Source organism: Rhinopithecus bieti, unplaced genomic scaffold (genome assembly GCF_001698545.2).
Source record: "Rhinopithecus bieti isolate Rb0 unplaced genomic scaffold, ASM169854v2 scaffold_13029, whole genome shotgun sequence".
NCBI classification, from domain to species: Eukaryota; Metazoa; Chordata; class Mammalia; order Primates; family Cercopithecidae; genus Rhinopithecus; species Rhinopithecus bieti.
In genome coordinates, this window is record NW_016807982.1 from 224,610 (window position 1) to 240,614 (window position 16,005).

Here is a 16,005-nt window from a genome sequence, read left to right on the forward strand (position 1 = left end):
CAGTGGCCAGATCTCAGCTCACTGCAAGCTCCGCCTTTCGGGTTCACGCCATTCTCCTGGCTCAGCCTCCCGAGTAGCTGAGACTATAGGCGCCCGCCACCTCACCCGGCTAGTTTTTTGTATTTTTTAGTAGAGACGGGGTTTCACGGAGTTAGCCAGAATGGTCTCGGCCTCCCAAAGTGCTGGGATTACAGGCTTGAGCCACCGCGCCCGGCCCCAGGTGTGATTTTAAGACTTGTCTATACATTATCATTTTCAACTGCCTGGTCTTGACCGTTTTGGTTATACTACTGGTATTTTAAACTCAGCTAAACAAAACAAAACTGACCACTGACCCTCTCTCCCACTTCTCCTTTCTCCTTTTCCCCCCTTTTTTTTTTTTTTTTTTTTTTTTTTTTTGGTATGGCTCCAACATTTTCCCAGCTAACCAGACTTGAAAACTCAAGAATTTTCCATGTTTGTTTACCTCTAGTTCTAGTTCACTTCCAGATTTCATACCATCTATCTGCGGTGTTTCATCATCTTAGAAGTACAAATTTACGTACCCAAAGGAGGTGTATTGCCTCACAACATTAAATACTATTTCTCCATGAAACCTATCTCGATTTCAAAAATGTTCCTTGTCTCTACCTCAAAGAATGAAAGAATGTGAACACTCTCCTTAAATTTTATTTTCTTCTTCTTTTCTTTTTTTTGGAGATATTCTCTCACTTTTCCACCTAGGCTGGAGTGCAGTGGTGCAATCTCAGCTCACTGCAACTTCCACCTCCCAGTTTCAAGCAATTCTCCTGCCTCGGCTTTCTGAGTAGGTGGGACTACAGATGTGCACCACAATGCCCAGCTAATTTTTTTATTTTCAGTAGAGACAGGGTTTCACTGTGGTGGCCAGGTTGGTCTTGAACTCCTGACCTTGTGATCTGCCTGCCTTGGCCTCCCAAAGTGCTGGGATTACAGGCGTGAGCCACCGTGCCCAGCCTCTTAAATTTTCAAAGCACTTCAATTTAATAAAAATAACTGTGGTTTCTCATACATTAATAGTTAAAAAATAGTTATATTCGGCCGGGCACGGTGGCTCACGCCTATAATCCCAGCACTTTAGGAGGCTGAGGCGGGTGGATCGCGACGTCAGAAGATCAAGACCATCCTGGCTAACATGGTGAAATCCTGTCTCTTCTAAAAATAAAAAAAAAAAAAAAAACTAGCCGGGCGTAGTGGCGGGTGCCTGTAGTCCCATCCCAGCTACTTAGGAGGCTGAGGCAGGAGAATGGCATGAACCCGGGAGGCAGAGCTTGCAGTGAGCCGAGATCGCGCCACTGCACTCCAGCCTGAGCAACAGAGTGAGACTCCATCTCAATTTAAAAAAAAAAAAAAAAGAAAAGTTATATTCTGGAGATGGTGGTTATGGTTAATACAGTGTGTGAGTGTGCTTAATACCACTGAACTGTATACATAAAATGGCTAAGCTGATAAATTTTATGTTGTATGGAGTTTGCCAGAATTTGGAGGTGGAAGACAATTTCTTGCTCTGTTCTTCAGGCTAGAGTGCAGTGGTGCGATTACAACTCACTGCAGCCTCCAATTCCCAGGCTCAAGACATCCTCCTACCTCAGCCTCCCTAGTAACTGGGACCACAGGTGTGCATTACCAGGCCTGGTTAATTTTTTAAATTTTTTTGTACAGATGGGGTTTGCCATGTTGGCCAGCTGGTCTTGAACTTGTGAGTTCAAGTGATTTGCCCACCTCCCAGAGTGCTGGGATTACAGGCTTGAGGCTGGCCCACTTTTTGTTTGTTTGTTTGTTTTTTAAGAATTACGTAGCTTGATGGTCATCTGGTAAATGAAAAGAATTCAGAAGAAAGTTTTGCTGTCTCTCAGACTAGATCTAGTACCAGGGAATAGTTTTTGACTCGTCATGAGGAGAGGGAGGATGTTTTCAACAGTACTTTCTTAAAATGCGTAGCACTATTTTTTCTTATTTTTATTTTATTTTATTATTTTTTATTTATTTATTTATTTTCCCTGAGCGGAGTCTCATTCCCTCGCCCAGGCTGGAGTTCAGTGGAGCGGTCTCAGCTCGTTGCAACCTCTGCCTGCCGGGTTCAAGTAGTTCTCCTGCCTCAACCTGCTGAGTACCTGGGATTACAGGTGTGCACCACCATGCCTGGCTAATTTTTTGTATTTAGTAGAGACGGGGTTTCACCATGTTGGTCAGGGTGGTCTTGAACTCCTGACCTCGTGATCCACCCTCTTTGGCCTCCCAAAGTACTCGATTACAGGCATGAGTCACTGTGTCCGGCCTTTTTATTTTTGAGACAGAGTTTTGTTGTTGTTATCCAGCCTGGAGTGCAATGGTGCGATCTTAGCTCACTGCAACCTCTGCTTCCTGGGTTCAAGTGATTCTCCTGCCTCAGTCTCCTGAGTAACTGGGATTACAGGCATGTACTACCACGCCTGGCTAATTTTTTTTTTTTTTTAAGGAGAGACTGGGTTTCTCCATGTTGGTCAGACTGGCCTTGAACTCCTGACCTCAGGTGATCCACCTGCCTCAGCCTCCCAAAGCGTTGGAATTACAGGCGTGAGCCACCACGCCTGACGCAATAACACTATTGAAGACAGAAATAAAATAAGTTTGTGACCTGCCAGATTAACAGATTGTACTACATCCATACTTTTTCTTTTACCTCCAAATACCATCACAACATCCATACTTTGTAATATTACTTATCAAAAAGAAGTATGATTAGGGGCTGTGCTCAGTGGCTCACACCTGTAATCCAAATACGGAGGATCACTTGAGCCCAGAAGTTCTAGACTAGCCAGGGCAATATAAAGTGAGACCCTGTCTCTACCAAAAAAAAAAAAAAAAAATTAGCCAGGCTTGGTGGCACATGCCTGTGATCCCAGCTACTTGGGAGGCCGATACAGGAGGATACCCTGAATCCAGGGGATGGAGGCTGCTGAGACATGGTGGCATGTGCCTTTAGTCCCTGCTCTTTGGGAGGCTGTGACAGAAGGATCCCTTGAGCCCAGGAGTTTGAGGCTACAGTGAGCTGTGATCACACCACTGCACTCCAGCCTGGGTGACATAGTGAGACCCTATCTCTAAGGGAAAAAAAGAAAGTACAGTTAGGCTTATAAGATATTCATGACATGCTGTTAAATAGGGGAAGAGCAGACTGAAGAACAGCATAATGGTATTCTTCATATTAAAATTTTGTGTATCTAGTCTATATTTAGAAAGCTGATTGCTGGCAGGTGTGGTGACTCACGCCTGTAATACCAACACTTTGGGAGGCCGAGGTGGGCAGATCACCTGAGGTCAGGAGTTCGAGACCAGCCTGGCCAACATAGTGAAACCCCGTCTCTACTGAAAAATAAATACAAAAATTAGCCAGGCATGGTGATGGGCGCCTGTAATCCCAGCTACTTGGGAGGCTGAGGCAGGAGACTTGCTTGAACCCAGGAGGCAGAGGTTTCGGTGAGCCAAGATGGCACCATAGCACTCCAACTTGGGCAACAAGAGCAAAACTCCGTCTCAAAAAAAAAAAAAAGGTGTTTGCTAAAATGTGGTTGGTACCTTGTTCTTGGTTTCTTTATACCTTTCTGTATTGTAATTCTTTTACGAAAAAGATACGTAACTTGAAAACAAAATTCACCTCATTCTTTTTAATAAATCCCTTCAATATTAATGCAAAAACTTAATAGCTGGGCATGGTGACATGTACCTGTAGTCCCAGCTCCTTGGGAGGCTGAAGTGGGAGGATGGCGTGATCCCAGGAGGCAGAGATTGCTGTGAGCTAAGATGGCACTGCTGCACTCCAGCCTGGGTGACAGAGCAAGACCCTGTCTCAAAAAAAAAAAAAACGGAACAGTTCAAGATTAAACTAGATCCCTGCAAGGCCATCACCTCCATTCCAGGTTGTTACTTTATTTGGTGATTTTAGCATTGTAATAGAGAAAGTGAGTATTGGTCTTTGTCCCAGTTCTTGGCACAGAGCTCCCCAAAAACACTTGGAGTTTGCAGAGTGCTAGAAGTGCTTTGTCGTTCCTGGTGATCCACGTTGGACCACACCTGAGTTTGTTCTACTGTGAGGTGACTTTGGTGGGGCCGCTAGATAGCCTCATAGTGACTTTAGTCAGAAAGGCCGGTTACTTGATTTGAGGGTTAAAACTTGTTGGCCCATTCACCAACCTTGGGGTCACAGGGCTAGAGACTGAACTCTGTAAAAACTCTTAATTTGATGTGCTTCCTGGTTGATGAACAACTCACTGACAGACTAGGAGGGTAGCATGCCGAGACTTCATGGAAACTCTGCAACCCCTCCCCACTTTGCCCTATGCATCTCTTCCATGTGGTTCCTCAGCTGCATCCTTTATTTAAAAAAAAAAGAAAAGAAAAACACAGTAATAGTAAAAAGCTTTCTTTGGTTCTGTGAGTCATTGCATCAAATTATCAGACCTGAGGAGGCAGTAGTGGGAACCCAGAAATTTGTAGTCAAGTGGGATAGAAGGGTAGCCTGGGACCAACGACTTGCAACTGGCTTCTGAAGTAAGGACAGTCTCTCCAAAGCTAACTTCAGGTAGTGTCAGAATAGGATTGAGTTGTACACCCAGTTGGTGTCATGAGAAAAGGCACCCCACATTTGGCATTAGAAGTGGCATCAGAAGGGATCACACAATTGTATATATTTTTTGTCTCTGGGGTCAGATCACAAGTTCTTTGAAGGTAAGACTGTTCCATCCTCTGCAGTACCTATCATAGTTATTTGTGCATAGTAGGTACTAAGAGTAAATTTTGCTCCTGTGAAAGTGGTTCCTGTGTTTTAAGATTATGCCATTGGACACAGGTATTCTCTCAAGCAGTAGAAGTAGAGTTTATACAAGAACAGGTTTTCTCTTAAATATATAGAGATTCGGAACATGTTATTTTGGAAGTTTTAAGTGTGCAGTTCAGTCTTCAGTGTATTTACAGTTGTGCAACCCTCAACCACAGTCAATTTGAGAACATTTTCCTTACCTGAAAAAGAAACCCTGTACCCATCATTTCCTATTTTTCTCATTGAAGGGGTGGGTGGCCTGCCCCTCCACACCTGTGGGCATTTCTCGTTAGGTGGAACAAAAGACTTGAGGAAAAGAAATGAGACACAGAGACAAAGTATAGAGAAAGAAAAAGTGGGCCCAGGGGACTGGCGCTCAGCATACAGAGGACCCACGCTGGCACCGGTCTGAGTTCCCTCAGTATTTATTGATCTTTACCATCTTAGAAAAAGGGAAGTGGCTGGATGATAGGATCATCGGAGGGAGAAAGTCAGCAGTAAGACATATGAATAAAGATCTCTGTGACATGAATACATTTAAGGAAAAGTGCTGTGCCTTGATACGCATATGCAAACATCTCCATAAACCTTTTTAGTGCATAAAGAGCAGCATTGCCGTTTGCACGCCCCACCTTCAGCCCCAAGGCGGTTTTCTCCTTTCTCAGTAAACAGAACATACAATTGGGTTTTACACCATGATGTTCCATTGCCCAGGGACAGGCAGGAGACAGATGCTTTTCTCTATCTGAACTACCAAGAGGCCTTCTTTCCTCTTATACTAGTCCTCCTCAGCACAGACCCTTCACGGGTGTCAGGCTGGGGGACGATCAGGTCTTTCCCTTCCCACGAGGCCATATTTCAGACTATCACATGGGGAAAAACCTTGGACAATACCTAGCTTTCCTAGGCAAAGGTCCCTGCGACCTTTGGCAGTGTACGTGTCCCTGGGTACTTGAGATTAAGAGAGAGGTGATGACTTTTTGCAACCATAATGCCTTCAGGCACTTGTTTAACAAAGCACACCCTGCACAGCCCAAAATCCGTTAAACCTTGAGTCTCCACAGCACTTGTCTCTTGCAAGGACAAGGTTGGGGGTAGGGTCACAGATCAACAGCATCTCAAATACAGAACAACATGGAGCCTCTTACGTCTGCTTCTTTCTATATAGACACAGTAACAGTCTGATCTCTCTTTTGCCCCACACTCATAGTCCCCCAGCCCTAGGCAGCCAAGAAGCTATGATTTGCCTGTTTTGGACACCTTTTTTTTAGACGAAGTCTCACCCCCAGGCTGCAGTGCAGTGATCTCGGCTCACTGCAACCTCCGCCTCCTGGGTTCAACAATTCTCCTGCCTTATGCCTTAGCCTCCCAAATAGCTGGGATTACAGGCACCTGTCACTATGCCCGGCTAATTTTTATATTTTTAGTAGAGACTATTTTTAGTAGAGACGGAAGTTTCACCATGTTGACCAGGCTGGTCTTGAACTCCTGACCTCAGGTGATATGCCCGCCTTGACCTCCCAAAGTGCTGGGATTACAGGTGTGAGCCACCACACCTGGCCTGGACACCTTATGTAAATAAAATCATAAACTGTGACTTTTTTTTTTTTTTTTTTTTTTNAAGTAGCTACAGAAGGGGGAATATTATGTGTGATTATTTTTCTTCTTATGCTATATATCCCCAAGTTTTTCAGACTCGTTTAAGTAAAGGCTAGAGTGAGTAAGGAATAGAGCCAAATGAGGTAGGTGTCTGAGCCATGAAGTATAAATACTGAAAGATGTCACTTTTATTCAGGAAATAGGGGAGATTCAAGTCATATAGATTCCTACTCGAAAATCTTGACACCTGACTTTCCAGGATGCACATTTTCATATGTAGACCAGTTTCCTCTTGGTTTCCTCAGTTAAGTCAAAACTACATGTTCTTCTTTCCCCATATATTCATATATTTTTGCTCGTTAGTGTATTTCTTGAGCTGTTTTCATGTTGTTTCTTTCCTGTCTGTGAAATGGTGTGTTTTTTGTTGTTGTTTTTTTTTAACTTGGGACCACCAAGTTGTAAAGATGTATGTTTTTACCTGACAGTTACACCACAGGCAGACTGTCAAGTTGAGAAGAGTGAATCAATAACTTGTATTTGTTTTAAAAATTAAATTAATCCTTGATAAGAGTTGCTTTTTTTTAGGAGTTAGTCCTTGACCACTAGTTTGATGCCATCTCCATTTTGGGTGACCTGTTTCACCAGCAGGCCTGTTACTCTCCATGACTAACTGTGTAAGTGCTTAAAATGGAATAAATTGCTTTTCTACATAACCCCATGCTGATGGGTTTTATTTAGTATAAAATATCCATCAAACACCAGTCTCTGGCTTCTAGAAGAGTCCTTCAGATGACAGTTGTTTTCCGTGGTCTTTGACTATCAAGAGCAGAATTAAATATAATAGTCCCAGAGCTGTAGAAAAGAGCTTTACTCCTTGACAGGGAAAGTGAAAGACATAAAACACTGAATCAGAGGTGGCACAGATTAGTCTTTGATAAGGTAACATTTCTTTGAAGTCGATCTCTAGAGAACTACATGGACTTTCAAGAGTGTCAAAGGCAGTGTGGTAGAGAGAATTTAAGGCAAAATTTAAATTTAGAAAAGGTTCTTGAACCTTTTCTCAGAGGTTTTGTCTCCCCAGTATGTTTTTCACTGGGGCCTTTACTTAGAGGTTAGAAATAATAGGCTTTGAAAGCCTCTATCACTAGATGCAATAACCAGATAAAATGCCTGTTTTTTTCCACTTAGTTTTTTGTTGTTGTTTTTTAACTGAGTAGATCATTCTGACCCAAAACCACTTGCATGAGGTAAGATCCTTGGGAAAATCTGAATAGCGTTAACCATTAGATTCAAATCTCGATTGGTTTCTTTTCTTCAAGTCTAGTTGTTGTAGAGTATAGTGAAAATTAACTTGACACAATTTTAAGAGTAGACAATATGGGTCAGCATATCCTTTAGCAAAAAGTAAACTTTGTAAAAGTATTCATTTAAATTCTAACACTCATGGCACAAAAGAATGGAAATTGTAAATCCATGTAATGGAAATTGGCTATTTTTTTGACCCCACATGTGACCCTCAAAAATGTTTTTGGTTTGGGTCAACACAAGGCAATATACATTCTTTAAAATACTCCAAGATGCGTCCATACATTCATCCTTTACTCAGTGCATGTGTGAGGGTTGCTGCTGGAAGATAGGAGGCTCATTTTTCCTTTCCGTGGTGTGTTAAGATCAGTATCAACAGCAGATGAAATAGAATCCAGCAAAGAGTTGACTGGTGTTCTGCCTCCAGCGAACTCAACAATCTTTTTAAGCAGGTCAGCCAGTATTTGCAACTTCCACAGGATGAATGCTTGCCAAGTTCCTGGCACTCTGGTGTGTTTGGAAGAGTATGTCCAAAGGGTACTTAGTGATTCTTTGCTAAGAAGTTTTTTGCTGTTTCTGGGTTACAGATTTGGCCATATATTTCTAAACAGCCCCTGTAAGGTTGAAAGAAAAAGAAAAAGTTTGTAACAATGAACTTCTGAGGTTTAGTTACTGCAGACTTTGTTGAGGAGAGGTTGTTACAGTGTGATTTATGGATGATCAGGGATGACTTTCCCCTAGCAAATATTTGGATGCCTCCTGTTTGTGAAATAGAGTGAATGGTAACTATGTGATGGTGACGGGAGGGATAAATGTTTTCTCTGGTACGTTAACTTCTCACAGGTATAATTATAATGGCTGAAATTCTTTAGTTTCATTTCTTTGGATTAGTCATTGTCTTTTCCAGATTGTACTTTTAATCTGATCCACACGAAGATAGTTAGCAGATCACTGACTTCAATTGCAAGGTTATAATTTCGCAAACATTAAGCATATTATCAGTCATGTGGATTCAAACACAGTTTAAGAAAATCCTCAAGGCTGGGTGTGGTGGCTCGTGCCTGTAATCCCAGCTGCTTAGCAGGCTGAGACAGGAGTATTGCTTGAACCCAAGAGACAGAGTTGCAGTGAGCCAAGATCGTGCCACTACTCCAGCCTGGGCAACATAGCAAGACCCCCCATCTCTACTAAAAAGACGTTTTAAAAAATAATAGTAAGCGCCGGGCGCGGTGGCTCAAGCCTGTAATCCCTACACTTTGGGAGGCCGAGACGGGCATATCACAAGGTCAGGAGATCGAGACCATCCTGGCTAACACAGTGAAACCCCATCTCTACTAAAAAAACACAAGAAACTAGCCGGGCGAGGTGGCGGGCGCCTGTAGTCCCGGCTACTCGGGAGGCTGAGGCAGGAGAATGGCATAAACCCAGGAGGCAGAGCTTGCAGTGAGCTGAGATCCGGCCACTGCACTCCAGCCTGGGCCACAGAGCGAGACTCCGTCTCAAAAAAAAAAAAATAGTAAGATCCTAGGAAATTAGAAAAAGCAACAGTAGTTACTTGTGGGCGAGGCACAGTGGTTCATGCCTGTCATCCGAGCACTTTGAGAGGCTGAGACAGGTGGATCACGAGGCAGGAAGTTCCAAGACCAGCCTGGCCAAGATGGGTGAAACCCCTGTCTCTATTAAAAATAACAAAAATTAGCCGGCGCGGTGGCTCAAGCCTGTAAATCCCAGCATTTGGAGCTGAACGGGCGGATCACGAGGTCAGAGATCGAGAACCATCCTGGCTAACCGGGGTGAAACCCGTCCTACCTAAAAATACAAAAAACTAGCCGGCGAGTGGCGGGCGCCTGTGGTCCAGCTACTCGGAGCTGAGGCAGAGGAATGGCGTAAACCCGGGGAGGCGGAGCTTGCAGTGAGCTGAGATCCAGCCACTGCACTCAAGCCCTGGGGACAGAGCAAGACACCGTCTCAAAAATAAATAAATTAAATAAAAAATAAAAAAATAAAAATACAAAAATTAGCCGGCCGTGGTGGCACACACCTCTAGTCCCAGCTACTCAGGAGGTGGAGGTTATAGTGAGCCGAGACCGAGCCACTGCACTCCATCTAGCCTGGGTGGAGCGAGACTCTTGTCTCAAAAAAAAAAAAGTTACTTGTGAATTTGATGTAAGTTTAGGAAATGAATAAAATATATAGGCATCTGTATAATATACAACTTGACACGGACTTTTATCCTTAGTTTCTTTCAGGGACTCTAGAACTTTTATGAGAATATACTAGTAAAATATTTGGGGAGGGATCCTGAATAGGTGATTGGTCAGAAAGATGCCTTCAGTTTTGTCAGTGTCTAAAAGGAAGTCTGTGTAGGCCAGGCACAGTGGCTCACACCTATAATCTAGCTAGCACTTCAGGAGGCCGAGGCGAGTGCATCACAAGGTCAGGAGATCAAGACCATCTTGGCCAACATGGTGAAACCCTGTCTCTACTAAAATACAAAAAGCTAGCCAGGCGTGGTGGTGCGTGTCTGTAATCCCAGCTACTTGGGAGGCTGAGGTAGGGGAATCACTTGAACCCGGGAGGCAGAGGTCACGCCACTGAATCCAGCCTGGCAATAGAGCAAGACTCCATCTCAGAAAAAAAGGTAAGTCTGTGTAATATGAACATCTCTGCTTCTACCCAAAACCACAGCCTTTGAATATTAAATAAGGAAATTAATGGATAGGTATGTTTATTATTTTTGATAGCACAACTGCCTTCTCTGCTATTGTAAGGAAAACTGAGAATAGCAGGTGGGTAGGGTAGGGTGAGGAAACAAGATACCCAAAGCCTAGATGCCACAGAATTCGTGGTGATAATCAGGGCATATTTTGAGTCCTACTGGAAACTCAAACATTCCAAATGAACTCTGAATGCCTGACCCAGCCATTTTGGAGGTTTGGGTTATCCCCTTGTCATTAGGCACACACTTAAGGGGTTTTTTGTTGTTGTTTTTGTTTTTTGGGTTTTTGTTTTTTGAGACAGAATCTCACTCTGTTGTCCAGGCTGGAGTGCAGTATTGTGATCTTGACTCACTGCAACCTCTGCCTCCCGGTTCAAACGATTCTCCTGCCTTGGCCTCCTGAGTAGCTGGGATTATAGGTGCCCACCACTATGCCCAGCTAAGTTTTGTATTTTAATAGAGACGGGGTTTCACCGTTTTGGCCAGGCTGGTCTTGAACTCCTGACCTCATGATCTGCCCACCTCGGCCTCCCAAAGTCCTAAGATTACAGGCATGAGCCACCCCCCACCCGGCCTGTTGTTTTTAAGACATTAATTAGTATTGTTAGGAAAGTAACAATGCAAACACCACTCTTCTGTCCACGAAGATCACCTTGAGACTGTCTCCATTCCACCTGCCTGAGAAGTGGGAGCATCAGCCTGTTCCAGGCTCTTGGGTAGCATAGCCCTTTAAAAAAAGAGAGCCATTTTCCATGTGTTTGTGGATAAGCACAATTTGAAAATCATTTCCCAAATCCTTTTGTTTTTGACTCTAAAGTAAAATTTTCCCTAAGCCCTTCCACCATCCCCTCAGCCAGTGTTAGATGAGATTTGTGTAGCAGCGGAAACTGACTTATAAGTAGAGAGCTCTTCAGCAAGACTGAGCCTTAGCTGTTCCATCTCTTTGTTCTTCTGTTGCTGGACTTGCACCCCACTTCTTAACTGCCTCTGGCGTTCTTCCATTTCCTCCAGCTGTTCCTGCACGAGATGGCCAAGAACATTTCTAATGAGCCAAACAATAAAAACCTGACATTGTCCACTCTTATTTATAAAACACTTTTTTGTTCATTGTTTAATCTTCATAGCAGTATTGAGCAGTATTTATGTTAGGTTACAAAACAGGTTCAGAGAGGTTGGTCTTGGAAAAAAAGTGACAATGCTTTTGAAAATGGTGACCTAAAAGGAATCTTGTCTGTTAACCACAGCTTAATAGACTCCTGGGAGGGTGATGGGGACTTTTTAGTATTACAACCTTAGTGTCATTGAGGAGGATTTTGGTCTAGTTAGTGAATTGAGAGTTTCATATACCTCTCCCTCCATGTGCAAGTTTAAGATAACTGGTAGTTTTTAATAATATACTACTTAAAGTATGGCAACAATTATTAAATATTGGCTAGAATTCTAGGAGAGTTACACAACTAGTGGAAGTCCTGTTTAGAAAATAAATGGCTTGTTTAAGGAAAAGTTTTTGTGTCCAAAGCTCCTTAAAGTCAGAGATATTTCTACTTGGTACTTAACATCATGTGGAAATTGATGCTTTAGTGAGGGTGTTGGCTATCCTAGTTGTTAATTTCCTGCATCCTTTTTTCTTGTTTTTTTTTTTTTTTTATAGAGACAGGGTCTCGCTATGTTGCCCAGGCTGGTCTTGTTCCTGGGCTCAAGCAGTCCTCCCGCCTTGGTCTCCCAAAGTGCTGGGATCACAGGTATGAGCCACTGCGCCTAGCTCATCCTTTTTTCATTACACAAAAAGACTGAATTTGTTTAGTTGTTCTAAGTTGCAAGATGAAGATGCTATGCACAGGAGACCCTTGGGAGCCCTCAGATAACTTTCTTATTCTTACAAAACCAGTCTGGGATGCATTCTGTAAATTGTCCCTCCCTAGGATATATACCTGAGGAATAAGGTAAGGAAGATGTCAGCAAGTCAGTCCCTGGTTTACCTGCTAGCTGGCATGGATCCTTAAGGAAGCAGGAGGGGGTTGGGAAGAGAGGAACGGGTGAAGTTGGTATCTTTTAAAGGGAGAGTGACTTTACCTCATTTTAAAGAATACTAAGGAGTCCAGTTGCAGTAAATGCTATTATGAAAAGGATCTAGATAATTTGTCCTCTGAGTCATACTTGACATTGTACCTGTGGCACATCAGCCTGCACTGTTTGATATTCTGGCTGAATCGCAGCTTTCACCAACATTGTCAAAGGACCTTTTTTAGTGCCCAGCCATGCCTAAGAGTGTGTCGTCTAAAGAGGGAAGCATCTGCATACTGCTGTCCTGATTTCTCAGTCCTCACTACATACTAGACCTGTTGGTAAGGCACAAAAGTGCATGCTTGGAAAAGCAGTCTGCACCACCAGTGATAAACTGTGACAGAGTGCAGCAGCCTCAATGAAATGAAGAAAGGATCGCTACAGTGGCATTAAGGATGGTCTCTCTTAATCCTGTGTTAACCACTAGATTAACTTTCCAGTCAACTCACAATCCTTCAAAGGCTTTCCACTTTATTTAGTGGCATTCAGACCCCCTCTAGTTTGACCCCTACCTCCAACTTGAACCTCTGTTACTCTTGCATATGAACATTTTCCTCTAGCCCTGGACTACTAGTACCGAAGCCACTAGTCACGTATGACTCATCTGAAATATGACTAGTCTCAATTGAGATGTGATGTAAGTGTAAAATACACAGCAAATTTCTAAGACAGCACACAAAAAGAATGTAAAATACGTCAATATTTGATAACTGATTACATGTTGAAATATGTGTTGGGTTAAATAAAATGCATTGAAGTTAATTTCACCTGTTTCTTTTTTTAATAGAGCTACCAGAACATTTAAAATGACATCTGTGGCTTGCAGTGATAGCACTACTATAGCCTGACCAACTCAGATCTCTGTGCCTGTGTTCCTGCCACTTCTTTCACCTAGACAGCCAGTCCTTTGTTTTCTGCCACCTTCTAACCCACATACTAACTTCTCCCCAGCACTTGCATTGACAGCATTCCCACTTTTAATTTTCTACATAGGCCAAAGACAGAAAGGATACATTCCCCAACTCAGAAGGGAAACTGCTACAGCAATAGTATGAAGTAACAGGTGCTGTGAAAACAGGAGGGTTACCTGTCGGGAAACTTCAGGAAGAAGGGAAACGGGTTTAAAGGATGAGTAAGAGTTAAAGGGGAAGAAGAGGTCTAGTCAATGTATAGTCATGGAATTGTGGGAAAGTGGCTTACTAGTTCATTCCTTGCAACCCTATGGATATGGGAGTATTACTAATCTCATGTTTCATGTGAGGGTGCTGAGCCACAGAGCTTAAGTAATTTGCCCAACGTTTGCAACTTAGTGATAGAGCTAGGATTTGCTGTTGGCTTAGAGCTCATATTCGAGGTAATAGGCTTTTTAGTGGTTCTCAGACTTCTCTGTGCAACCCCAAAAGATGGCCAAATTGGAGTGCCCTTGGTACTTTTCAGTTCGAGAATAACTCACTTTTACCTGGTTTATATATTGGCATTCTACGTACAATTCTGGGGGAGAAGGTCCATAGCTTTAGAGAAAACTTTAGTTTTGGAAACCACTGGTCTAAAGAATACATAAAACTGGCCAGACATGGTGGCTCATGCCTGTAATCCTAGCATTTTGGGAGGCCGAGGCAAGCGGATCACCTGAGGTCAGGAGTTCGAGACCAGCCTGGCCAACACGGTGAAACTCAGTCTCTACTAAAAACACAAAAAATAAGCCAGGCATGGTGGCAGGTGCCTGTAATCCCAGCTATTAGGGAGGCTGGGGTAGGAGAATCACTTGAACCTGGGAGCCAGAGGTTGCAGTGAGCTGAGATCACACCATTGCACTCCAGCTTGGGGGACAAGAGCAAGACTTCATCTCCAAAAAAAAAAAAAACCAAAGCTGTTTAATAGGCTAGGCGTGGTGGTTCACGCCTGTAATCCCAACACTTTCAGAGAGGCAGATCATGAGGTCAAGAGATCAAAACCATCCTGGCCAACGTGGTGAAACCCCGTCTCTACTAAAAATACAAAAATTAGCTGGGCGTGGTGTCGCGCGCCTGTAGTCCCAACTGCTCGGGAGGCTGAGGCAGGAGAATTGCTTGAACCCAGGAGGCGGAGGTTACAGTGAGCTGAGATCACGCCACTGCACTCCAGCCTGGAGACAGAGTGAGACTCCGTCTCAAAAAAAAAATGTTTAGTCCCAGCTGGATCTAGTTACGTTCCTTATGATTCCACCACAGTAAGCTCACTTCCCAAAACATGTCTTTTTGTGTTTCCATGCTTTTGTATGAGCTGTTCCCTCTGTCTGGAAGACCTCTCCCTTACCTGCCCAGTGAATAATTATTATTATTAGTATTATTTTTTTAGATGGAGTCTTCCTCTGTTGCTCAGGCTGGAGTGCACTGGCACCATCTCGGCTCACTGCAACCTCCAGCTCCCGGGTTCAAGCGATTCTCCTGTCTCAGCCTACCGAGTAGCTGGGACTACAGGCGGCCTAATTTTTGTATTTTTAGTAGAGACGGAGTTTCACTATATTGGTCAGGTTGGTCTTGAACTCCTGACCTCAGGTGATCCGCCTGCCTTGGCCTCCCAAAGTGCTGGGATTACAGGTGTGAGCCACTGCGCCTGGCATGAATTCATTCTTAAAGCATCTTACAGAGCCTGAGTATGGACTCAAGCTAGATTGTTCAGGAGTTACATCCTCGCTCCATCACTCTCAAGCTGCCTAACCCTGGACAAATCACTGCTCTGCCTTACCTCTGTCTTCTCATTTTTCAAATGCCTTATACCTAATCATAGAGATGTAAGGACTAAAGGAATTATTTTGTGTAAAGAACTTCAAGTACATACTAGCTATTGTTGATCTATGAAATGTCCCCTCATTTGCCCAGGTTGGGGTAGTCAGGGCTGTTTTCATCAGGACAGTGCCTTATCACTACAGCTGTTACAGTGCTTATAACACTGAAATATGTTCAGTTGATTCCAAGACTGTCACATTTTAACATCTCAGATCAGGATGCATGTTAAAATCAACAGGGCTGGCCGGGCGCGGTGGCTCAAGCCTGTAATCCCAGCACTTTGGGAGGCCGAGACGGGCGGATCACGAGGTTAGGAGATCGAGACCATCCTGGCTAACACGGTGAAACCCCGTCTCTACTAAAAAATACAAAAAACTAGCTGGGCGAGGTGGCGGGCGCCTGTAGTCCCAGCTACTTGGGAGGTTGAGGCAGGAAAATGGCGTGAACCCGGGAGGCGGAGCTTGCAGTGAGCTGAGATCTGGCCACTGCACTCCAGCCCCGGGCGACAGAGCGAGACTGTCTCGAAAAAAAAAAAAACACACACACAAAACACACACACACAAAAAACTAGCCGGGCAAGGTGGCGGACGCCTGTAGTCCCAGCTACTCAGGAGGCTGAGGCAGGAGAATGGCATAAACCCAGGAGGCGGTGCTTGCAGTGAGCTGAAATGAGGCCACTGCACTCCAGCCCGGGCGACAGCGAGACTCCATCTCAAAAAAAAAAAAAAAAAAAA

General features: G+C 43.8%; 2 protein-coding genes across 7 annotated transcripts in view; one reads left to right on the forward strand and one right to left on the reverse strand.

Moving 5' to 3' along the window:
* RBBP4 (RB binding protein 4, chromatin remodeling factor) overlaps positions 1 to 13,314 on the forward strand; it is a 33,881-nt gene extending 20,567 nt beyond the window's left edge. The window contains exons 12-13 of one of the 4 annotated variants that reach the window (XM_017884434.1): positions 3,466 to 3,471; positions 13,300 to 13,314. In XM_017884434.1, the coding sequence (XP_017739923.1) occupies positions 3,466 to 3,471; positions 13,300 to 13,308 (15 nt within the window). In that variant the 3' untranslated portion in view covers positions 13,309 to 13,314. Of the gene's footprint in view, positions 1 to 3,465; positions 3,472 to 3,982; positions 5,003 to 13,299 lie in introns of those variants that run through there. The other 3 variants (XM_017884433.1, XM_017884432.1, XM_017884435.1) reach the window with 3 other exon arrangements.
* Positions 6,580 to 16,005, reverse strand: part of SYNC (syncoilin, intermediate filament protein) — a 26,381-nt gene continuing 16,955 nt past the window's right edge. The window contains exons 3-5 of one of the 3 annotated variants that reach the window (XM_017884429.1): positions 11,332 to 11,456; positions 11,092 to 11,166; positions 6,580 to 8,334 (exon numbers count right to left, since the gene is read on the reverse strand). In XM_017884429.1, coding sequence (XP_017739918.1) covers positions 8,262 to 8,334; positions 11,092 to 11,166; positions 11,332 to 11,456 — 273 coding nt within the window. In that variant the 3' untranslated portion in view covers positions 6,580 to 8,261. Of the gene's footprint in view, positions 8,335 to 10,931; positions 11,167 to 11,331; positions 11,457 to 16,005 lie in introns of those variants that run through there. The other 2 variants (XM_017884431.1, XM_017884430.1) reach the window with 2 other exon arrangements.